The 25,013-nt window shown below is 43.6% G+C and overlaps 1 protein-coding gene across 1 annotated transcript in view; it reads right to left on the bottom strand.

Moving 5' to 3' along the window:
* Positions 1–23,841, bottom strand: part of Cerk (Ceramide kinase) — a 51,746-nt gene extending 27,905 nt beyond the window's left edge. Inside the window, 5 exon segments of the mRNA XM_045744834.2 lie at positions 2,690–2,767; positions 3,961–4,168; positions 9,001–9,134; positions 13,878–14,168; positions 23,355–23,841. Of these exon segments, the coding sequence (XP_045600790.1) occupies positions 2,690–2,767; positions 3,961–4,168; positions 9,001–9,134; positions 13,878–14,168; positions 23,355–23,472 (829 nt within the window). The 5' untranslated portion in view covers positions 23,473–23,841.
* Positions 23,842–25,013: the final 1,172 nt, after the last annotated feature.

Raw genomic sequence — 25,013 nt, 5'->3', positions numbered from 1 at the left:
ATGTCATGGGTTCGTATCCTGGCCGGGGAGGATTTACTGGGCGCAATTCCTTAACTGTAGCCTGTTTAACGCAACAGTAAAATGTGTACTTGGATGAAAAAACGATTCTTCGCGGCAAGGGATCGTATTCCAGGGACCATAGGATTAAGGACGTGCCCGAAACGCTACGCGTACTAGTGGCTGTACAAGAATGTAACAACTCTTGTATATATCTCAAAAAATCACTGTCAGGAGACAGGAAGCCAGAGTGCATTCACACACACATTTGGCTTTTATCTACGTCCCCCCCAAGATCGAATTACTGACCCCGCCAAGGATGCAACCCCCACAAGCAGCCGACTAACTCCAGAGTACCTATGCACTTCTAGGTGAACAGAGGCATTAGGTGAAAGGAAATGTGCCCAACTATTTCTGTCCCAGACTGGATGCACCATACAAGTCATGGTGTTCAGTTCCTCATTGTTGGTTGCATCCAGGTCCTCCTTTATATACAGCATCACCTAACCTGCTCTGTTGTTCTGTCCTTTATAAATGGTGGGTGGTATCCTGGGAGATAGAATGCCTTTTCTATTATGTCCTCTCTGCCCCACGTTTCTCTGATGCCAATGATGTCAGGATTTTCAGCCTCGGTATATGCACATAATGATTCAGATTTATTTACTAGGCTTCTGGCATTTGTGTAGAAACAATTTAAACTCCTGACATTATTCCTGGGGACTGAGAGATTGCTCCTGTATTTAGTGCATTACTATTTTATACATTTCCGTTCTAGTTCTGAAACTGTTTCTCATCCAAGATGTAGAGATTTAGTTCTGCCTGACTGGGTAAAGGGTTTTGACTTCCCCACCTGTCTGCAATCTGGATAACCTGTCCTCTCCTGATCCTTAGCTGTGCATTTTTGTATCATTCTGTTTTTTTTTTAACTCCCTTCAGTTTGCCTCTTAGTACTTTTTTGTTGTTGTTGCTCAATAGTGAGGTCTGGATATATATATACATTTGGTTATATCCCTCGAGATCTTTGAATTTGTGGGCATGGTTTAGTATCTTCCTTCTGTGCTCAAAATTTACAATGGTTCTTCTTACCATATATGCTTACGGTCTACCCAACCTCCTGACATCTGATAGGCAAGATGGAAGACTTGAGTACAGTATATCAGTTTCTCTAACATTGCCTTAATAAGTTCCTTGTTGTCCTTGTCTTCTTTCTCGAGGTTACTTATGAGGTTTTTTATCTATGCCTACCCATGGTTTCTGCATCCCTATCCGGAATTCTGCTGCATTCGACGAGTTACCCTCGAGTGTGATTACCCTATTCCCCAGGAATGCCTGGTTGGCCCTGGGCCTGTCCATACATTTATCTAATTTTTTTTTTTAAGGTCTATAACTAATTTTTTCAAAACTTCTTGTTCTTCCTGTAACTCCTTCATTGCTTTGTGGCCTTCAATCAGTTCCTTTAGTATTGCATCTTCATGCTCATTTGTTTACTTCAACACATTTAAAGGGCCATCTTTTTTCACAACACTATTCTTTCCTAGACCCAATCTTTTCCACTAATTCATCTTCATTCTCCTCATTTGGTTCATCTTTATTTTTGTTATCTCTTATGTTTCCTTAGTTTATCATTGTAAGTGATGCAATAAATGTAAACGAGCCCTATACTTTGTTTCCTCGTTATGGTATGCCTCACATAAGGCATCCGAGATATTAAGACAAGAGCAGTGGTACATCAATTTGCAACCTGCACACTCGATACTTCATTTTGCCCTGGGACCTACAGCACAGTGACACACACCACACTTATCAGAGCTTTCCGCCATTTCTCTTCACCCAAGTTACTATTTACTTACTTTGTGGATACCGAGAAGCTTTTTTTTATTCCGCCACCGCATGACTTTGTTTACACCTTCACACCAAGAGGCTACTCATTCAAAATATGTTTCATATGCATGTGTATGTATAAATATGTATTATATACAGTATATTATATATATAACATTTAATTTCCTATATTGGATAATGAGCACTGGAGAAAATTTGTACCTGTACAATGGTAACCTGCTTAAGTTAATTTTGGTACTTTCCTGCCAACTTTAACCAGAAGTTGTTTTTCACTATTATGGCCACTACTGTATTTTTATGTGAAAATTAAAAAACATGCATTACTACAAACCTTAATATCTAAATCACCAGGAGTAATTTTTTTTCACATCCAGGTCCTGTGAATATGCCAATTTGCTTGTCCAGAACTTCCGTTATTTTCTGTTGCGTCTGATATTACGACTACAATAATTTAGTTTACAACTTGCGTTAAACTGGGTTCCATTGTACAGTTGCGTTGTGCTCATAAATACTTATCACAGCTTGAGATCATTAAACAAAATATATAAAGTACAGTCTCAATATGAATGCCTTAGCATTAAAAAAAAAAAAAAATGAAAATGTTAACCAAGTTAATATGCATATATATATCACCAGTTTTACTTTACAACTGTATAGAATATCAAGTTGAATAAATATATACCAAATACATTTTAGGTTAGTGGGGAAAATGTACACTATAGCATATAAAGTACAGTATTGTATAGTTAAACTGAAAGGGATACAAATTGTCCAGTTAATATTTCATCACAATTTTATAGTATTAATATTTCCAAGGCCAACAGTCCTTAAACTTGGATGTTCAACTGACCCATAATGATGTGAAGTGCTGCGGTGGTCACATCGCTAGTTCCGTGTGTCCCATGGCACATAGCATCCGTACTTCCACCTTTAAAGTCATTACAATATGAACATTAATGGCAAAATGAACAGCATCACATAACTATCCAACATCAGTGGAAGGCTTTAATGATTAATGAGTGAGCTAGTTAATTAAATGCAAGCCAAGGCCAAGGATATAATGTCTATAAAATGAATGATTTAATCATAATACAAGACAAATGGATACAGTACTTAAAACTGACAATAAATAACCACTATTACTAATCCCTGCAAGCTAGACTTTATAAAACTCCACTGACATTTTAAAAATATGATAATTTTAAATATTAAACATAAAAGAAATAAAGCATATTAATATACAGCATGTACAGTACAGTATACCGTTTCCTTATCTAACTCCTACTCATATTCCATTGATAAGATGATTTTTCTGTCACCGTTTATCACGCACACGGTAATGATTAAACTCGTACTCCAATTTTAACTTTTTAACTAGCAGAAACAATTTCAACTAAATAAACAGAAGACTACAATTTTCTTCAAATTTATACATGGCGGATCTCAGCAGTTATAAAAGTTGGTCAATAATCATTGTTGTTTGAAAACAGCAAGACATAGGTTGACATTTAGTGGGTAAGGTAGGTTACATGGAGTTTATTAGGTACAGTTATGTAGAACTTTGTGTATTGTATTGAGTATATAGCCTTGTGTATTGTTCAAATGTTTATCATGTTGATTAGTTGCTGCTCTATAACATGTTTTTAATGTTTTAACACCAGTTTTGTTGAAGTGCCAAATAAATGTGTTTAATATTATTGACTACTGTATTTACTTTTTATTCTTGTGAATGGTTGTCATAGGGGCCCCAGCACATTGGATTGCCCAGGGGCCCCATAACGCTGTTGAGATGGCCCTGAAATGCTTTGGGTGTTAAATGGCTCTGTAAGAATGTACAAATACCAATCCTATGTAATATCACCAACCCATTGTATCATCTTGTGAATAAATTATTATTATTATTTAGAAAATTATAATAATTCCTCTATCTTCCCAGACAAGCTTCTAGTATTCTCCCCTCATTACCACCCTCACTTCCAAGAAAACATCTGAAGCCAAAATATATCGATACCTGTGAACAAAACATGTTTATCTCTGGGAGAGGTTGCAAAAGTACAGGAAGGGGTACAAGGGAAGAACAATATCCTATAATAGAAGGAAGGCTATGTGGGGGTGACCTACCAGGTATGATCCCGAGTTTGAGGTGGGTGGGGGGCAGTGTCACCTCCGGGTCGTGGGGGTCCAGGCCAGCCTTCCTCGCCGACACCAGCAGCAGCCCCATCACAAGCTCGTTCACCAGGCCATCACCGCCTACAGCCACCACACCGTCAAGGCCATCCAAACCAGTGTTCCTCTCCACGAGCTCCCGTCCGTGTCCTCTGTACTCGGTCTGTGGGGAACGGAGAGGGGGTCTGACATCACGTTGCTTCACTCGTGTTTACATGCCGAGTGAACTAGCTCCTGTTAACAGGAGTCAGAAGTTGTCTACTCCTGTACCCACCTGTGTATGAAACTAGCAGTATTTCTCCAGAAGCCTAGGGCAAGTTTGGCTCCAGAAGGCTTCATCTACACTACATAGATGAAGTGGTGCCAGTGTGAAGTCCCGCACCTCAAAAACACTAGGTACAAATAGTATATAGGTTAGCTCCAAAAACTAGTCCCAGGGGTAAGGGCACTGAGCTACGAGGACAAAGGAAATTAACCTAATGACAAAGCATAGAGGCGGTATAATCCAGACATAAAATGTTCTTGCGGATATCAATAGGCATACATAATGTATCTACTAGGTAGCAATATGAGAAAACACACACATGAAAGCTAGATACGCAGATAAGCAATGAATAAGTTATAACGAAAATAAACTGATTAAGTTAGGAAGATAATGTGTTAAATATATCAACACAAAATAGTACCATTAACAATAGATACAAATAGGATAAGCTTACACTCTGAAAGACCTGGAAATATACTGGTTTGGAAATAGGGTTGTTGATTTATGGAACAAATTACTGATTAACATAATAGACGTGGGACAGCTGCATTGTTTAAATAGGAGGTTAGACATTAATGAATTAGACTGGATATAAACAAAAACAGTCTTGTATAAGCCAATAGGCCTTCTGCCATATCCTTTATTCTCAGAAGAGAAAGTAGCACAGGCTCAAGACCTAATGTTGCTAAAAATGATGAGGTAGAGGGGAGACAATTGATACATATAAAATACTTAGATGGATTGACAATGGACAAAGGAAATGTTAGCAATGATTACCAATATAAATAGAGGCCATGGGCAGAAGCCTAACTCCATATTTTCTTGGTCCCAGGATCATAGTGCAACAGGTGCACAGGGTGAAATATAGTCACAATGGGGAGACCCGTGGCCAGAATAGCTGGTAGCTATCTATGTAGGTTCGTCATTGGATGGTACCATTTTCCCGAATGGTTTCTCACAGGTGGTGGAGGCAGACTTCATACACAGTTTCAAGTGTAGATATAATAGAGCCCAATAGGCTCGGGAACCTGTACATCAGTTGAATGACAGTTGATAGACAGGACCAAAGAGCCAGAGCTTAACCCTCACAAGCACAACTAGGCGAGTACAGGAGGATGGACGACCTGTCCAGAGCCCTCGGGTGGGTATGGTGGCGGCCGGAGGGACCCGATTCGTATACATGACAAACCTCCCTCTCCGGGGCCTTGCCAGGAGCTTCCATTTTGAAGTATCTTTCCATGTATCCTGTCTTCAAAGTTATCATACCTGCCACTTAGGCAGTGTGGCATTTTTCCCTTAGCTTTAGTTTTTTGTAATGATATTCTGAGCACACAAAGGGAGGGGAGCAGCATTTTACATAAGAAAAACCAAAAGATTTTTTCATTGTACTAACCATTATCATCTTAACTCCTTTGAGCGAGATGTGCCAACTAACCATTTATATATTTTAGTTTGTGTTGGTAGGGAAATGTGTGCGCACTTCACAACAGGGCATAGGGAGAGGTGGGTGCACCACCCACCTCTTTCCATGTAAGAGAGACCCTTGTGTAGGGAGAAATGGCAGTGTTAAATGTTGAAAAACAGCCTGGAACATTATAAGACACATAACTGAACTATTGGGAAATGTGTATGACATATGTATGGGGAACATTATTGGAACTGGGCAGGCAAAGACATGTGCAAGCCCTCTCGTTCACTTGGTGTAGAGAGGCAGTGAGGGAAAGGACCAGTCACTTGTGTGGCTTGGGATGGTCTCCAGCAATACGTTAAGTGCAGTATCAGATGTTTTATAGCGGTGCTTCCCTTTTTGTACGAGTTAGAGATAAGAAGTTGTATAAACAAGGATTTTAGAACCCTGCGTGTAGGTATAGCAATAATAAATTTTTATTAAGGTAAGGTACATACATACAAGGTAAGATACAAAAGTTGATGGATTTATAGATAGAGCTAGTACATACAATGCCTAAAGCCACTATTACGCAAAGCGTTTCGGGCAGGAAAAACACTAAGACTAAAACTTAATACAGTACAGTACTAGTGTTGTGTATTAAATTTTAACTAGGTAGTGTGTTGAATTATTAATTCATGTGCTCAGCTCTGCATCACATGGTGTTATCCACATTTACTTTGTCCACCACTTTGTGTATTGTGATCAGAACAGTGTATTGATAAAACCCATGCCCTTTGTAGTTACCCAAGTGGAGTGGAATATAGTGATGACCTTAAGTCCCAGTTTGTGAAGACCTAACCTGTTGTGTGTGGTCCCTTTTGCCAGTTGACTCCTAAGACGTGTGTTGGTTTGGAAGAACTCCCCTCCCCCCTTTGTCGGCAACAATTCTTTTGGATGGTCTAAGTACACCCCCCCTCCCCCTGTTCGAATCAGGGTTAGATAATCTGGTGTTAAATAAAAACCCTTTGTAAAATTGTACCCCCAAGGTGTATTTCTTGTCCCATGCAGATAGAACTGATTATTACTGCTAGACACCTGGATCCTCCCATTATTTATAAGAAAGTAAGAGCGGGTGTTAGCGATATTCTAGGGGTATGGCTTTCAATCTCATACCTTACACCCATGCCCTGTGGTTGGGGGGAATTTATGCCCCGACTCTATAAAAACCCACTCTCCCCGAAGTGGCCGGCGAGAAGTCTGGCAGTTACAGTACCGCTCCTGTGCCGGGTAAGTCCACTATGGGCTCACCATAGCCAGTGCTACTTGGAACTTTTTGTTCCCAGTAGCTGAATCTAAACAACCACCCCCCCGAAGTGGCAAGGAGAGAGTCTCCGTGGTGTAGTGGTAAGACACTCGCCTGGCGTTTCGCGAGCGCTATGTCATGGGTTCGTATCCTGGCCGGGGAGGATTTACTGGGCGCAATTCCTTAACTGTAGCCTCTGTTTAACGCAACAGTAAAATGTGTACTTGGATGAAAAAACAATTCTTCGCGGCAGGGGATCGTATTCCAGGGACCTGCCCGAAACGCTACGCGTACTAGTGGCTGTACAAGAATGTAACAACTCTTGTATATATCTCAAAAAAAAAGAAAAAAAAAGAAGGGAACAATAGATATGAAAATATATACAATATTGAGAGTAACTATTAAGTAACAGACACTTGGAAGGGTGGAGTCCAGGTGTTAAAGCTCAGTCCTGCAAACTTTGATAGGTAAAAACACATTGGCCGAGCCCAACTAACACTCCTCTCTTCAAACACTGCCAAAACCCTGTTCATTATTACAATGTGATATTGCAAATCGCCATAATTTATTGATTCCTTACCCTTATCAACCTCTTGTCATCAACAATTCTGATCATGGTATCATGCGTTTTCTCTGCACCCTCAAGACACTATACTACTATGCCACACATCGCAATATCTCACTACCACTATGAAATCAGCCCGTCCTTCTAAGGTTTCTCAATGTCAAGAAACTGTCGTACTAAAGTTTATTATCCTAACCTATCAAAGGACCCAAAACAGAAAACAGGGACAGTGTGCAAATTTCGCGAGCCTCTTCCATTTTCTCGTACAACGATTTTGGACCTTAAGTAAGGTATGCGTCAAAATGTGAAGATGTATTAGGAGGACGGGGTGTTCACTCTTAGTATTTCAAAATATTCAGGCCCACATTGTAAGATTTATACCCAACCACTATATTTAAGAAAACATTATCTGCAACCATATAAGTCGGCCTTCTCTTACCCTTCAGTATTATGTAACTATTCTATGACTTGGGATACCAATTATACAAAGTTTACCTACAGTGGGTAGTGCATGCATGACACTTAAACCCTTTCCAGTGCCATAGTCTACTGTCTGGATGTTGGTTTGTATAATAAAGGCGCTACAATTGCCTGTGGTCGAGTGCTCAATAACTCGCTACACAACATTTTGTCTAACAGATCTCTAACCAATTTCATGGAAGACAGAAGAAAATATATACGAGCTGTTTATTATTGTATAAATTAATGGTCACGTCTGTGGATGAGAAAAAAAGGCCTACTAAATAGGTGTGGAATGCATGGTAGTCAAATGATTTTATGTACCTCGTTCACCATAAATAGGGTTTTGTAGTACAGTTGACTTCGTGACTCGCAATCGGGGATCCCAGGTTTGATTCCCGGGTGAGACAGAAATGGTTATAGGCACATTTCCTTTCACCTAATTCACCCAATGCTTCTGATACCTAGACCAGAACAGTTAGTTGCCTAACAATCTAATACCTATTTTATTTATTTATTTATATACAAGAAGGTACATTGGGTTTGTGAGAATACATAGCATAGTACAGTAATTGCACTCTTGTAAAGCCACTAGTACGCGCAGCGTTTCGGGCAGGTCCTTAATCTAACAGATAATTTTAAGTAGGTAAATTCTATCAGAATTAATAAAATGATAAATACATTGCAAGAAAAAAAATGAGAATTTTTTTACTGATAGGTGAACGGAGGCATCAGGTGAAAGGAAACGTGTCCAACCAGAGACCTTTGGTTGTGAACAGATGACATAGACCACTGTGCTAAAGCAGGCTATGAGAATAGGGAAGGATGTATGTTGCAATTTAACCAGACAGCAATCTAACGACCAATTAAATTGAAAAACAATAATTACAATCTCAAATAATTTTACAATATTAGGTTTCTTCTCTGGCAGACCGCCCAGTGGTCCATAACCGGTCCACAAGAGGTAGAAAGTGTGATAAAGATGGGGGAACAAAGCTTGCGTAAGAACTGACCTGAACTACGGAGGTTTGTACAGCAGCGCGACTGAAGAGTGGCGCTACCTTGCGACTGTAGATACGATGGGCGTGCCTCCTGCCGCCCACGGGGTTGATCACCACCAGAACCCGCCGGGGTCGCTGAGGCAGACCTGAGTGCCGGGAGAGATGTGGAAATCAATAACCAACACTATGCTTGTCAACTATTAATATACCTTAATTATTATCCTAAAATAAAGGCACCATAAAACAAATACAATTATAGTCAGTTTATGGCTGCAAGTGAGGTCCCTAGAGTCCATAATGTGGTGTGCATGTGGAGTCAATTGTTGACAAGGCTATACTGCTCCAACCAGTCCTCTCAATGCATGGTATTTTGAGGCCAATATCCCCAACGGACAATATACGTCATACAATGATTCATAGCAGATCACAATCACTCACTTTCTATGCGTGGGTCAACAGCTCAAGTCTGTTAGGTTAGGTTCGTGTGTTTTAGTAAACATTTTCTAGTCCATTGTGGCGACGCAAGATTTAATTGGAAGGATTAATTTGGTTAATATTAACTAAATTATACCCAATACGCTTCAGAAAACATATGTATGCATCTAAGATTGGAGGCAGATGCTTGAGGGATAGCCTCACCCAACTTGGCAGAGAAAATTGTCTAGGGTACAAGACGGACATAGGCTGGTCGGGGTCCAAGATAATATTTTAAGATATATTAGTACTGTATTTATAAATACAACCACATGTGATTTTCATGGAGTCAAGTATGAAATATTTGGCGTTTCCCCACAGAATTTCAGTGATTCTTAAGTAAGATTTTCTGCGAGAAGGGGGGGGGGGTGAGAACAAAGTGGCGTACCAAGGAGAGGGGGTGAAGGGAGTGTGGTGTGAAGATAGGGAGATGGGGAAAGAGAAAAGACCCAAGTGCAGCCGGGTACCCTCTTTATATCTATAAGAGATAATGTTTGTGTTCGAGGTTGGAGGGGAGAAGGGAGAAAATGGGAGAGAGAGAGGAGGGAACAGAGAGGAAGGAGAGAAGGCAGAAATGGGAAAGATGTAAGGGGGGGAGGGGGAAAGAACATAAGAACACTCCCCCCACTTCAACAAACAATGAAAGGTGGGCTGGCATAGTCTTTAGATTTCCTTATTCGAAACTATATCTTGTTACCTGTGGTTACCTTGTGACAGTTCCGAGGACAATCGTCCTCGCGGCCCGGTCTATAACTATGCATCCTGCATGATTGGTCTGGTCAACCAGTGTTGGATGCAGCTGCTCACAACCTGACGTGTAAATCACAGCCTGGTTGATCAGGTATCCGTTGGAGGTGTTTGTAGTTCTGAACGTGAATTCAGCATTACATTTTTTTGAGACAGCGATAGAGGGCAAGGGGGTATATTTGAAGACGGTGAGGGGAAATGTTTGGAGAGGGAGGGACACCGGGGGCGAGGGAGGAGATTGGGAATGGGGAAGCAGAGTTTATAACCCATAGTAGGGTTATAACCCAATGGAATCGCCTATCCACCAAAGACGTAAATACCAAAACATTACATCTGTTCAAAATGCAATTGGAAAAAATCCCCAGGAACATTGGGGAAGACTTTGACAAGCCGCCGACTTCCTGTTCTCGTCGAGGCCGCTAGAGATGGTGGCCTTCAGGTAAATACAGGTAAAAATACTTGCTATACCGTGAGATGTCACTTGATAGGATATGAAGCATTAAGGCATTAAAAAAGTAAACAAAAAATATATATAAAATGTTATCTCTTTGTTCCAACATCGTGAGATTATTTTGTTACACATTTGTCTACTCTAACAAATTTGTTGTTAGTGTCAGAATATGCAATAGGAGTACTGTTCACAGCTGCTATGCATGTTATCTGGAACATCTGGTGCGGTCCTCAATGACTATTCTGATTATTATAAAGCATAAACAAAGTTGTTAATTTACCTTCAACCACATTGCTGCCACAAAGGTGTGGCCAGCAGTGTTGCCAAAACTCAATACGAAAAAATGCCTACACGGGTGCTCCAGTTCCAACTAGACCTCGAAGAGGCTAGTGAAATTAGTTAGAAATGGGGCTGTGTTGTGCTCCTATCGTAACGACCAACATATTTTCGTGTCTGAGTGAACTGCATAAACATTGTTATTTGCTCGGCAAAACGAACTAGAGGGTTCAGTTCCTGAACCGATTATGTGCCTCTGTAATCCTTTACACCACCGCCCACGGGATGGGTATGGGGTGCATAATAAAGAAATTGAAATTGCATGGTTCTAGAGCCGCGCAGTTTAAAGGTTCAAGCGGCTACGCGGACTAAAGAAGCGTTCTAGTGTAAGCTACAGCATGAAGCAACTGCGTGTCGAGAATAATCACCCGCTCCCAGTATGTGAAGGCGTGTACACTGCACACTGTGTAATTGTCTACGCACCGCCAGCTTCTGCTCCCTATACCTCTATTGTCGCAGCCATGTTTACAAGCCGCACATAATACGACTGTCAGGCAAGGCGGCCATTTATTACAACTGTCAGGCAAGGCGGCCATTTATTACAACTGTCAGGCAAGGCGGCCATTGATTACAACTGTCAGGCAAGGCGGCCATTGATTACAACTGTCAGGCAAGGCGGCCATTTATTACAACTGTCAGGCAAGGCGGCCATTTATTACAACTGTCAGGCAAGGCGGCCATTTATTACAACTGTCAGGCAAGGCGGCCATTTATTACAACTGTCAGGCAAGGCGGCCATTTATTACAACTGTCAAACAAGGCAGTCATTTATTGCAAGTCCTGGACAGACAATTTATTACAACGCTACACATTCCCAGGTTTATTTATTATAACCTCGGGTTGTACATTAATTAAATAACTCCAACTCAACTTTCGCTTCAGCCCGTTCACTTAACTTGCCACAAGACAAAATAAGTGGTATTACACCACACAAACCCAAGCCACCCACCTAACCTAACCAACCGACGCACAGAAAACTGAAATTTGTGAGCAGTTTTCATAGTACCAAGTATTATGTCCACTGGGGACCATAACGTACAAATGCCTACACTGAAAAGAAGGAAGCTATTAGGAGAAAGCGCGAAGGCATTATGACTATATAGCACTTGGAAGGGACAACGGTAAGTATTGCCGGGGAATTCAACGCACACCTGCATGAAGCTAGACCGTCGCTATTAAAATGTTCATATTCTTAATGCACGAAAAATGCAACAAACCCGAGGAAATATGGATTTTCGATTAAATACAACACCCCGGCACTGTGTACACATCTACAACAGTGGGCTACACCTGCCACTATGTACACTTAGCTACAACACTAGGCTACACCTGCCACTATGTGCACTAGGCTACACCTGCCACTATGTGCACCAGGCTACACCTGCCACTATGTGCACTAGGCTACACCTGCCACTATGTGCACTTAGACTAACTCGTGTATGAAGTAACCGATCAGTGTACGTCGAGGCCGGATGAATTATAAGCGAGGCCACCAAATATCCGAAGCTTAATCAATACCATGATGGGGTCTCCTGGTAGTCCATTTGACTAGCGCCAGTTATGAGGTGGCTCGTACCAGATGCGTACCAACCTTGTCAAGGTCATGGTTAATTAATCCGAGGAAGCGTCAGTTTCACAATACTTTCAAATTTGCTAAAACCCGGGATGTTAACGCTGTGGGAGAGCGCGTCTAAACTGTGTGGGTAGGTTTCGCGTGCCGTCTTTACTGGTTTAGAAAAAAAAGTGAAAATTACGTAGGGATTATTATTTATATTTACAACTTTAATGTTACCCTTTCTTCAAAGAAATAGTGATAAGGGTCTTGAGTCAGACGCCTCCGTGGAGGCTTATTTGGATCAATAATGGCTCGCAGACAACACCCTAACCACTCTGAAGACACTCTCTTCCCCCCCCCCCCCCGTGCCCTCCAAGTAGCGGAAACGTTTGTCTCCATAATATGGCGAGTCACCGTACTCCCACCACTATTTTTTGTTTTTTTTTTAGTTTACGTTTCTGACTCGAAGAGACAGATGTGTTAGCCACAAGGTACTGGGCGACATACTCTATTGTCTAAACAGGAGAAGAAGAACGGGAGCGAACAACATGAAGATTGCTGGGTAGGATGAACAATAGTACAGTACACGTACTCACGTCCACCTCCCTGTCCCAGGGATTGGGACCGGGAGATGTACAGAGCCAGGGAGGTGTCTCAGGGAGGTGTACGCGAGCTCCTGACCATGACAACGCGACACCACGGAGGGGACCCTAGAGAGTAGCGTCTTATAAATTACCATACATATTTCGTACATCCCATCCATAGCAGCTATAGGCGTCATAATCTTTGGATAATAGGTTCACAGTACTCTATTGGTGATGTTAAAAATTACTGATGAATGCCGATTATGAATGGCAGGGCTGTCTGCCCTGCTGACACGACGTTATGATAGCATGTGGGCTATCTGCCTTGCTGACACCTTATGATAGCATGTGGGCTGTCCACCTTGCTAACATGACGTTATGATAGCATGTGGGCTATCTGCCTTGCTGACACCTTATGATAGCATGTGGGCTGTCCACCTTGCTAACATGACGTTATGATAACATGTGGGCTGTCCACCTTGCTAACATGACGTTATGATAGCACGTGGGCTGTCCACCTTGCTGACACACCGTGTTTATACGGGCAGCTCGTTAAAAACAACTGTTTTATAAAACCAGAAACGTACAAACCCAAGCAACCCACCTAACCTATCAAGACCGATGCATAATAAACGTCAATATTACAGTGCTTTTTAACAAATGTTGCATTTTTAACAGGTCGATCGATTACGTAAAAAAGTGACGTATTAGGGAGAGAACGGATAGTTTAGAGCATACTGACCATGAAGGAGCCCCCAGATGGCGTGGTACCACGCCACCACCACGTCCCCTGCCAGGTGAACAAGAGCCACTGCCCGCGCCCTCCACTCCACCCCACGCCCCCGCTGGCAGTACTCCACTGTAAGCCCTTCATTCCTCCGCCCCAGGGAGTGCTTACAGCGTGCCACAGCTAGGGGCGTGGGGTGCACGCCCGGGCTGACGCCGGTGGGGTGGGCGTAGTGGCAACACGAGTGCGAAGCCTTCGGACACAGCCAGCAGCCTAGGATCTCAGCCGGACGGATATGGTGGTAGCCTGTGAAGATAGTACAGTAGTTACGTATAATGGAAAAAAATTAAGTGCACACGTTAATAAGCAAAATTCAACCATATACTAGTAACAAGAACCTTAGAGAGCAGAGCAGTCGCCATGGTGTAGTTGTAAGACATCCACTTGGCATTTCGCGAGTGCTTTGGGTTCGTATCCTGGGCCGGGGAGGATTTACTGGGCGCAAATCCTTAACTGTAGCCTCTGTTTAACTCAACAGTAAAATGGGTACTTGGTTGCTAAACGATTTTTTGCGGGGTCGTACTCCAGGGAACATGGGATTAAGGACTTGCCCGAAACGCTACGCGTACTTTGTTTGTACAAGAATGTAAGAACTCTTGTATAAATAAATAAATATATAAATAAATAAACGTGTGGAGGTATCTAGGCTCATCTAATACTTGTTACCTATCAGTGACTAGGGGGAAAGAGAGGTCTAGCGCTTTAAGCCCCGCTTACTAGCCTCGTTGTACCTGTTCTAACGTTCGAAGTCTTAAATCTGGCCTTACAATTATGGATGGAGGTGGCTTCCACAACTTCTTTCAGTGCATTCCACTTGTACCCCGTACGGGTAGTCAACGAAAAACATTTCATGTCATAAGACTTATTTGCGTCTCTAGCTTCAGCTTATGTTCTCGTCCTACTTTTACTCAACAAAAAATTGTTGGATGTCATTGTTTGTTTCCCTTACAGTTGCAAATCAACATCAAGAATTTTTTGTTTTAGAACTTTGCAGAGTTTAGAAATACTTTACATACTGCATTCACACTAAACAGTTTGATGACGTAACCACACATCAGAAGATGGAGAAACTACGACGTTTCGGTCCGTCCTGGACCATTATTAAGTCGTGTGTGTATGACTTGATAATGGTCCAGCACGGACCGAAACGTCGTCGTCTCTCCGTCTTCTGATGTGTGGTTTGGTCATCATATCTTCAGCCACGTTATTGTGACTCATCGTCTGCACTAAACAGTTTGACATCTGACACCTTCAAAGTGAGGCTTCTTCAAGCTGGGTAAAACACATTCTCAAGGCTTATGTACTACGATATGCTTTATAACTTGTATATACAAGTTAATAATAACTATTACTATAAGAGGAGACATTAAGAAGTATAATGGCTGGATGGTGCAAGAGTCACAGCTTTCCTATTTTTAACTGGATCCGGCCAGATGGCCCGTGTAAGCAGACGCCTGAGGGATACATAGCATAAATGCGGTAGAAGGGGGGGGGGGAGTGAGTGCGAGCGAGTACTCACCTAGTTGTGTTTGCGTTACTGCCTAATGCATTCCATCTGTTAACTACTCTGACACTGAAAAGTTCTTTCTAACGTCCCTGTGGCTCATTTAGGTATTCAGTCTCCACCTGTCTTCCCTTGTTCGCGTACCACCCGTGTTAAACATTTTATCCTTATCTACCCTGTCAATGCCTCTGAGAATTTTGTAGGTAGTGATCATGTCTCTCCTTACTCTTCTATCTTCCAGTGTCGTGAGTTGCATTTCCCGCAGCCTTTCCTCGTAACTCATGCCTTATGGCTCTGGGACTAGCCTAGTGGCATACCTCTGAACTTTTTCCAGGTTCGTCTTGTGCTTGACAAGGCTCCATGCTGGGGCCGCATACTCCAGGATTGGTTTTGTATATGTGGTATACAAGGTTCTGAATGATTCCTTACACAGGTTCCTGAAGGCTGTTTTGATGTTAGCTAGCCTCGCATAAGCTGCAAATATTATTCTTTTGATGTGGGCTTCAGTAGACAGGGTTGGTGTGATATCAACTAGATTTTTCTCTCCGCTTTATGAAGTACTTTATCTCCTATTCGGTATCCTGTGTCTGACCTGTTTCCCCCGCCTAGTTTCATTACCTTACATTTACTCGGGTTATCTTCCTCTGTCTTAATCCTCCTCATAATTTTTGCATCAGCAGCAATGAGAGGAACGATTCTATACCCTCTGGGAGATCATTTACATATATCAGAAACAGTATAGCACCAAGGATTGAACCCTGAGGGACTCCACTCGTGACGCCTCGCCAATCTGAGATCTCACCCCTCACAGTGACTCGCTGTCTTCTGTTACTTTGGTACTCCCTTATCCAATGGATTACCTTCCCTTTCACTCCTGCCCGCATCTCCAGCTTTTGCACTAGCCTCTTGTGTGGTACTGTATCAAAGGCTTACTGGCAATTCAAAAATAAGAAGTTTGCCCACCCCTCTCTTTCTTGCCTGATTTTTGTTGCCTGCTCGTAGAATTCAATTAATCCTATGAGGCAGGACTTGCCATCCCTGAACCTATGTTGATGCTGTGTTACAAACTTCTTTCGTACCAGGTGTTCCACTAGTTTTTTTCGCACAATTGTCTCCATCAGCCTGCATGGTATGCAAGTTAGGGACACTGGCCTGTAATTCAGTGCCTCCTGTCTATCCCCCCCCCTTCTTGTATATCGGGACTACATTAGCCGTCTTCCAAATCTTTGGCAGCTTTCCTGTTACCAGTGATTTGTTATACACTATGGAGAGTGGCAGGCACAGTGCTTCTGCTCGTTCCTTTCGTATTCAAGGGGAGATTCCATCTGGGCTTATAGCCTTTGTCACATCCAACTCTAGCAAAAGCTTCCTTACATCCCCACTGGTGATCTCAAGCTCTTCTAGTGGTGCCTGTTAAACTATTCCCTCTTATTTCTGGAAAGACTCCTTGCTCTAATGCGAAGACCACCTCGAATTTCTTATTCGGTTCCTCGCACACTTCCATGTCGTTTGTAGTGAATCTATCTGCCCTTATCCTAGGTTTCATTACCTGTTTCTTCACCTTTACCTTTCCTTGAGTGTGCGAGTGAGTGTGCGTTTTAGTATGGTAAGACATTATAGGTCTACCGCACACAGTCCTCACTGCATGGAGACCACACTTACTAAAAGCCCCTTATTTCCGGTATCAATCTTATCACAAAACTATAGACCTCTTATAGTATTTGTTTCATAAGATGTGGGATCAATGCCAAATGCTCCAGTTCTGGACCCGGATTCACAAAGCGGTTACGCAAGTACTTACGAACGTGTACATCTTTCCTCAATCTTTAACGGCTTTGGTTACATTTATTAAACAGTTTACAAGAATGAAAACTTCCCAATCAACTGTTATAGTTATAAACAGCCTCCTGGTGCTTCGGAGCTCATTAACTGTTTAATAATTGTAAACAAAACCGCCAAAGATTGAGAAAAGATGTACAGGTTCGTAAGTGCTTGCGTAACTGCTTCATGAATCTGGCCCCTGGTCTGACATGGGGTGTGGACAGTGCTCCGAAGTAGTCCTTGTTCAGGTTCAGAATAACTGTCTGTATGGGCGCCAATTTCGAATAAACAATTGATTTGATTTTGTGAGCGCTTTTGAAAAGTAGCGGCTCACAAATATCCGTTTTCTATGTATCGGTAGGTTAGGTGGGTGGCTTGGGTTTGTACGTTTTTGGTTAGGCTAGCCTGTTGTGTTTTGCACGTTGTGGAAGGTGTGACAATGATAACGCCATCTGTTGGGCGGAATCCCCCACCCCCGACTCGCATTTTCTCTTTACCGGTGGAAGATTGCAATCGTATTTGATCCCGGTATAGTTCGTCTTACTAACAACATTTTTAGTCCGCAGAAGTGACTGTGGTCAGCAGGAATCAGTTCACCCAGGGCAGTCCTGAGCTGAAGACGTGTTCCAGCTGGAACAAGTGGCCACGTCAGTATAAACAGTGATTGGACCGACGTACCCGGGATGGCCAAATTGAGTTTCGAGACTGAAGTACTGGCCGCCTGTTAAGGCTTGTGTAGAGTTCTGCCAGCGTGTTGCTGGAGAGTTATTGTCGGCATCCATCGTCATCTGTTATGACTAAAATACCTGACAGAGAAAGGAAATAAGGTAGGTTTCTCAGTGGTTATAGAGGCTTCCTGTGGAAGAAGCAGCGGAAAATTTCCGCCGCTTCTCTTCCCTGGTCACCATGTCGTCACCTCACCTTCCACGCAAGCCTTGTAAGGCTGTGGTAGTCTACACCGACTTCACGGGAGACATTTCCCGTCACGCAGGGTGCAGTCGCACCTCCATAGATCTCCAGTATCAGCTCTTGATACTGGTAATGGCTCAAAAGGGCCGCCACTTACGGGCTATTCATGCCCGTGCCACCTTTTAGGTGGCTTAATCTTTATCAATCTACACCGACTTCCCTCGCCGTGCCAACCCCGTGCACGCGTCGCCGCTCTCGTCCATCCAGTACTCAGTGTTCACTCACCGGGTCAAACTCAGTGGTCTCCATAACCACGTGCAGGTTTTAACCCTGTCGTAGCTCAGTCGATTAAGGCAGTGTCTGGGATGCTCCCGGACGCAGGTTCGAATCCTCGTCACGGCCCTTGTGGAGGAAGTTTAGGTGAATCTTCAGTCAACTGCTGCTACAGTAGGGGAATGAATGTGGTTGTGTGAACGAGGGAAGACCGGTATTAAAGTGAGTACTCATATTTCTGTTTTGTGCCTAAGTCTCTGAACTGACGAAGTCAGGGGTCCAGCTGTCGTCCTCAGCACCTGATTAGGTGAAGGAAGCAGAAGCTGTTTGAAATGCACCTGTAAAGAATGACCACAGTATATTGAAGGGAATTGCTGTGAGTGGGTCGTAGAAGTGTGTTATGAATTACACCTGGGAACACGTTTAATTATAGTCAGTGTACTGTTGTGTGTTAATTAGGACGGTTTAATTATACGGTGCTGTGATCAGTATTTCATTGTACGTCATTATGATGTCGATGTCATTCGTCATTAAAAGAAAGGTGACGCCATGCAACCTCTGAAGAATCAACAAACACAAAAACCTGTACCTCCTATTAGATGGTTTTACAGGAACTTCTTTTCGACGGTTCATAAAACAGGAAAGTGTCCTGAAAGATATTATTGATAGGAACGTTATCCCCACAGACAAATCAGAAGATACAATTTACTACAAAAACAAGAAGACAGTAAATCTACTTATGAAGAACTCTCCAGACACCAAACAGAACGCCTTAAAAGAAACAAACGTCGTCTATGCCTTCACATGCCCATTTGGGGACTGTCAGCCCCAAAGATCTCAGTATATAAGCAAGACAACAACGTCTCTCTCTAGGCGAGTAACAATGCACAAGCAACAGGGCTCCATCAAGGAGCATATAATCTCACACAACCAGACCATCACCAAAGAAATCTTAACAAGCAACACACAAATAATCGACAGGAGACTTGACATCAGCGAGGCCCTACACATCAAAAAGTCAAAACCAGCAATCAACAGCCAATTAACACAATTACATTCTACCCATTTCAAGACCCCGAACCAACACAGAAGCAAGAACATAGAACACGCAATGGCCTATAATATTCATTGTGGCATTGATCCACGTGCTCATCTCAATCATGTCCTGTATCACCTCACCCCAAGCGAATATAAGCATTGGCAGAGTATGGAAAATTTGTTTTAGAAAATGTAAGGAATCCTGTGAAACGCTTCCCTAGGCGTCAGACCATAAATATAGTGTGAAAATAAGCTTTGGAGAGATAATTTTTCAACTTCCCTCGACAGTGAAGAAAAACATAAATATTGAGACTAATTATTACTGCCAATTCTTGATAACTTAACAATGAGTCGGGGTGGGATCAACTTGGAAGAGGGTCTAAAGCCCCATACACAGTGTCTGAAGTAAAGAACTCGGTTACTAGCCGAGTGAGGCCGTAACATGCGCGCTCCCACACACAGGAACACGTACGCATGCCTCCACCCCCCCGCCTCGCCTAAAGATCAGGCGAGTTTTTTGTCGTAAAGTTCATATTCACCTATGCTGGTCCCTGTATTCTGCAGAAGCAGAGGTAATCCAGGTGCTAGGTTTGGGAATGTCTTGTGTTGGCCATAGTGCTAGTTGTGATGCTAGATGTTTAATTTAGTTTATTATGCACCCCATACCTATGGGGTGTGATGACCATAGGTATGGCCCATCATTCTGTGATTCCTGGCCCCAGGTCGGGCTCGGGGAGTAAGAGAACTCTTGGAACCCTCGCCAGGTCTACATCTGCTGAAGGTTTCGGGAGTGGAGTGGAGGGTTCGGGGAGAGGTGGGTGGAGACCAACCGCTTGGGCTGGACGGTAGAGCGACGGTCTCACCTCATGCAGGTCGACGTTCAATCCCCGACCGTCCAAGTAGTTGGGCACCATTCCTTCCCTTCCCCCCCCCCCCCGTCCCATCCCAGATCCTTATCCTGACCCCTTCCCAGTGCTATATATCCGTAATGGCTTGGTGCTTTCCCCTGATAGTTCCCCTCCCTCTGCAGGTATGCCAGACGTGTGCGAGGAACAAGGTGTGGCAGAGTTGTGCGAGGAACAAGGTGTGGCAGAGTTGTGCGAGGAACAAGGTGTGGCAGAGTTGTGCGAGGAACAAGGTGTGGCAGAGTTGTGCGAGGAAGTGTTAGTCTGCCGTGATGACGGAGTGTCTGCTAGATGTCTCCGGGGTATAAACATGCTCCGTAACTCTTCAGAGATAAACACCAGAGAGGAGCAGCTCCAGCAATGTCCACCAAGCCGGCACATTCCATGTCAAGGTGTTCCAGTCTTGGGTTTAATGGTGCTTTTAAATACTTCAGTATGTTTGCAAGTTTCAGAAACCTGATGCAATTCATCACATTGTGTTATGCAACCAGTGCCTTACAGTGAAGCAAGCACCCGGTAGGTACAATACCAAAGTGTAACGTTAAATGTTTTTCTTAAAGAAAAACATGTGTTATGTTTTTCTAAAACTTAAGAAAAACATTGAAAAGCTTCGTGTTAGAATCAATAATCATATACTTTCAATCATATTCAACAAATGTTTTGCAAGAAAGACTGCTACCAAAATACACACACACACACAGTATGGTAGGTAACAAGTGCAATGCACTGAGAGCATTAGTTGTAGAAGCCACCTCCATCCACGACTTTAAGGCCAAACCCTACAAAGAATTCGAACGTCTGAATAGTTAAATCATAACGCAACGGGTAAAACAAGCCTAGTAGGCGGGGGTACAACAAGGCTAGTAGGCGGGGCACAAGGAACTAGACCTCACTTTCCCATATCCACTGAAAGTTAAGTATTGATAGGTAAGCATAGACACACACAGCTGTGTCAGTAGTCAGGAGGAGGCTGACTCCATACACAGTTTCAAGTGTAGATATGATAGAACCCAATAGGCTCAGGAATCTGTACACCTGTTGATTGACTGTTGAGAGGCGGGACCAAAGAGCCAGAGCTCAACCCCCGCAAGCACAATTAGGCGAGTACAGCGGTAAGGGACCGGCCGGCCGGCCGGCCGAGCGGACAGCACGATGGTCACGTGATCCTTGGGTCCCGAGTTCGATCCCGGGAGCCGGCGAGAAACGATGGGCAGAGTTTCTTTCACCCTATGCCCCTGTTACCTAGCAGTAAATAGGTACCTGGGAGTTAGTTAGCTGTGACGGGCTGCTTCCTGGGGTGTATGTGTGTGGTGTGGATAAAAAATAATAGTAGTAGAAACATTTGAGAGGCGGGCCGAAAGAGCAGAGCTCAACCCCCGCAAGCACAACTAGGTGATTACAGCGCGGAGAGAAACACTCAAGAGAAACAACTGTAACAAGGAGACTATCCAAGCATAAAGTTGGTTGTAATAAACTGTAGTCCTTGACAGTTTCCTCCCCCCCCCTCCTCCCACCTTCTACAAGTGCGCATACTAACTAGCGCACTTACCACTATAACAGCTGCCCAACTCCCGGCTGCCTATTTGCTACTAGACTGATAAAAGCATTTAGGTGAAAGGAAACTTATCAACGTACTGGAGTGAAAGATATGGAAGAAAATGCAGAACAGAACCAGTGAAGAGCCGGGGTGCCATAGGCACAATCAGAGAACACTATATAAACGTCTGAGGTCAGTGGTTGTTCAACGTCCTCCCAGCGACTATAAGAAATATTTCCGGAACAACCGTGGACATCTTCACGAGAAAACTAGATTTTTTTTTTTTTTTTTTTTTTTTTTTTTTAAGAAAAAGTCCTGGACCAACCGGGCTGTGCGGGTCGCTCCAAGCAACAGCCTGGTGGACCAAGCTCTCAAGTCAAGGCCGGGCTTGGGGAGTAGAAGAACTCCCAGAACCCCATCAATCAGGTATCAACCATTCTCTCCCGCCCGGGAATTGAACCCGGGATCCCGAAATGACAATCGAGAACGAAGCCAGCTGTATTACGAGATCAGCAAACAACCATCAAGTGGAATGTCAAGTAGGTGGGTAGACGGGGGTGGTGGTGGTAGAGTACTCACCTAATTGTGCTGGCAGGGGTTAAACTTTGGCTCATTGGTCCACCCCCCCCCCCCCCACCCGAGCTGTGGCTGGTTCATTTTTTAATCTATGGCTTTACCAAAGCAAGACTGTGGCCTACAGACAAATGTAAACACATATCTAGAAACCGAGACAAGCGCCGGAAACAGTGACTGGCGGAGGGAGAGAGAGAGAGAGTAGACAAGAAGGGGAGGGGGAAGGGAGAGAGAGTAGACGAGAGTAGACAAGAGAAGGGGGGAAGGAAAGAGTACACAAGAGAAGGGGGAAAGGGAGACGAGAAGGGGGGGAAGGAAAGAGTAGACATGAGAAGGGGGAAAGGGAGACGAGAAGGGGGGAAGGAAAGAGTAGACAAGAGAAGGGGGAAAGGGAGACGAGAAGGGGGGAAGGAAAGAGTAGACAAGAGAAGGGGGAAAGGGAGACAAAAGAAGGGGGTAGAGAGAGAGACAAGAGAAGAGGGGGGAGGGAAGAGAGAGAGAGACGAGAGAAGGGGAAGGGGGAGGGGTAGAGAGAGAGAAGAGGGGCGGGGGTGTGGAGGGTGGAGGGGTGCCGCGGGCGGGTTGTTGTGGCAGACCTTCACCTGGCCCCCCCCACACACACACCCCCTCAGCTCTCTCCTCCACACCACACACTCCCCCCCCCCCCCAACACACTAACACCATGAGAGCTGTAACAAGCAGCACCACCATGTGCTGTGACAGGTGTCTTCAGCCCCCACTCCACCCAGGGCGGGGGGGGGGGAGGGTGTCAACACAAGACCATCTGGAAGAGATAAACAAAGTGCAGGGAGAGGTAAACAAAGGGTAGGGAGAGGTGAACAAAGTGTAAACAACACAGGTGAGACACTCACACTCGGGACTGCCTTCAGGGACCCAGCTGATGCCGTCATCTGTGAGCGTCACTTTGCATCGTTTCTTCAGGATGTAGAAGTTTCCCTGAAGGTGCATCCTAGCCGCTGGGGGGACCATAGCTAGGACCTCCTCTCACACACCGCCCACGAACCCTTCCACAGGCTAAGGATCCTCTCACTCCATCTACTTTTTTACGGTTAAGGATATTAACACGAGCCTCATATGGTAACTACGTACGTCTTAGCCTTCTACTGTACAAGACTGAAAGGCTACACTTATTTCACTCAAAATAGAAACGACTTGCACAATGTTCTACTCGGATTAATTGATAAATCATAAAAAACGAACGTAAAACAGAATAATTATCGATCACCCAGAGCGACACACCCTCCCTCCTCGGCGTCCATTGCCACACTGTTGACAAGTCGTCGGTTGCCACACACCCACTGCCTGCCGGATCCCACACTGATGCCACCTCCAACACTTCCCATATTATCACACTTGCCCCTATATTTTACCTCTTATCAGTCATCGTACCTTTTCTGCGTCAATATTATGTACATAGATTGAATGATATAATGGTCATCAATAAGCGTAGTACTGTTAAAATATACTCTGATATACTAGGATAAATAAAACCATAGCACCTGATAGCATCAGGCCCCACGGAACTAGCAGTTTCATTTTTCATTATTGGAGGCCCACGACTGGAGATGCATATTTAGTCCCAACAACTCTCGATTGACCTCATTATATATGTTTATCAGTTTCCTTTCACTGCTGGTTGTTGTCTACATACAGGTCGGAAGTTGTCTACATACAGGTTATTGCTAATTTCAGTTTTGTTGGGGTTATTAGACTTCTTCAAATGCAAGTCTAAGGTTGCTTGCAGTAGAATCTGGCGTTTGACTTGCTCAAACTTCATCGAAAGGAGTATTGGATAATACTTTTACGGCAAGCCATCAGTCTTAACTGCCAGTAGGTGCAGAAAGCCAGAGCGCAGAGAGTTTCTGCCCGAAACGCTTTGCGTAATAGTGGCTGAAGGCATTGTACTAGCTCTATCTATTAATCCAACAAACTTTGTAAAATCTCTTGTATGTATGTACCTTACCTAAACAAACATTTATTTATTTATTTATTTATTTAATTTGAGTCCAAAATATGGATCAGGTATCGAATTTGGGATGTTTGGGATATTATGAAAACTGCAGGGGGGTTTGGGCAAAATGTGACCCACCGCCACTTTCAGTAATTGGCATATTTTTGGAATAAAAAGTCGGAATTTCAAACTGCGAATTGGTGCAGAGAGCCAGAATTTGGGCCCAAAATATGGCTCAGGTATCGAATATGGGATGTTTGGGATATTTTGAAAATTGCAGGGGGGTTTGGGCAAAATGTGACCCACTGCCGCTTTCAGTAATTGGCAGATTTTTGGTATAAAAAGTTGGAATTTCAAACAGCGAATAGGTGCAGAGAGCCAGAATTTGGGTCCAAAATATGGCTCAGGTATCGAATATGGGATGTTTGGGATATTTTGAAAACTGCAGGGGGGTTTGGGCAAAATGAGACCCACTGCCGCTTTCAGTAATTGGCAGATTTTTGGTATAAAAAGTAGGAATTTCAAACGGCGAATAGGTGCAGAGAGCCAGAATTTGGGT

The sequence above is a fragment of the Procambarus clarkii genome, chromosome 8 (genome assembly GCF_040958095.1).
Source record: "Procambarus clarkii isolate CNS0578487 chromosome 8, FALCON_Pclarkii_2.0, whole genome shotgun sequence".
Classification (NCBI taxonomy): domain Eukaryota; kingdom Metazoa; phylum Arthropoda; class Malacostraca; order Decapoda; family Cambaridae; genus Procambarus; species Procambarus clarkii.
The sequence above is the reverse complement of the archived record's forward strand: the minus strand, read 5'-3'. Positions and strand labels throughout refer to the sequence as shown.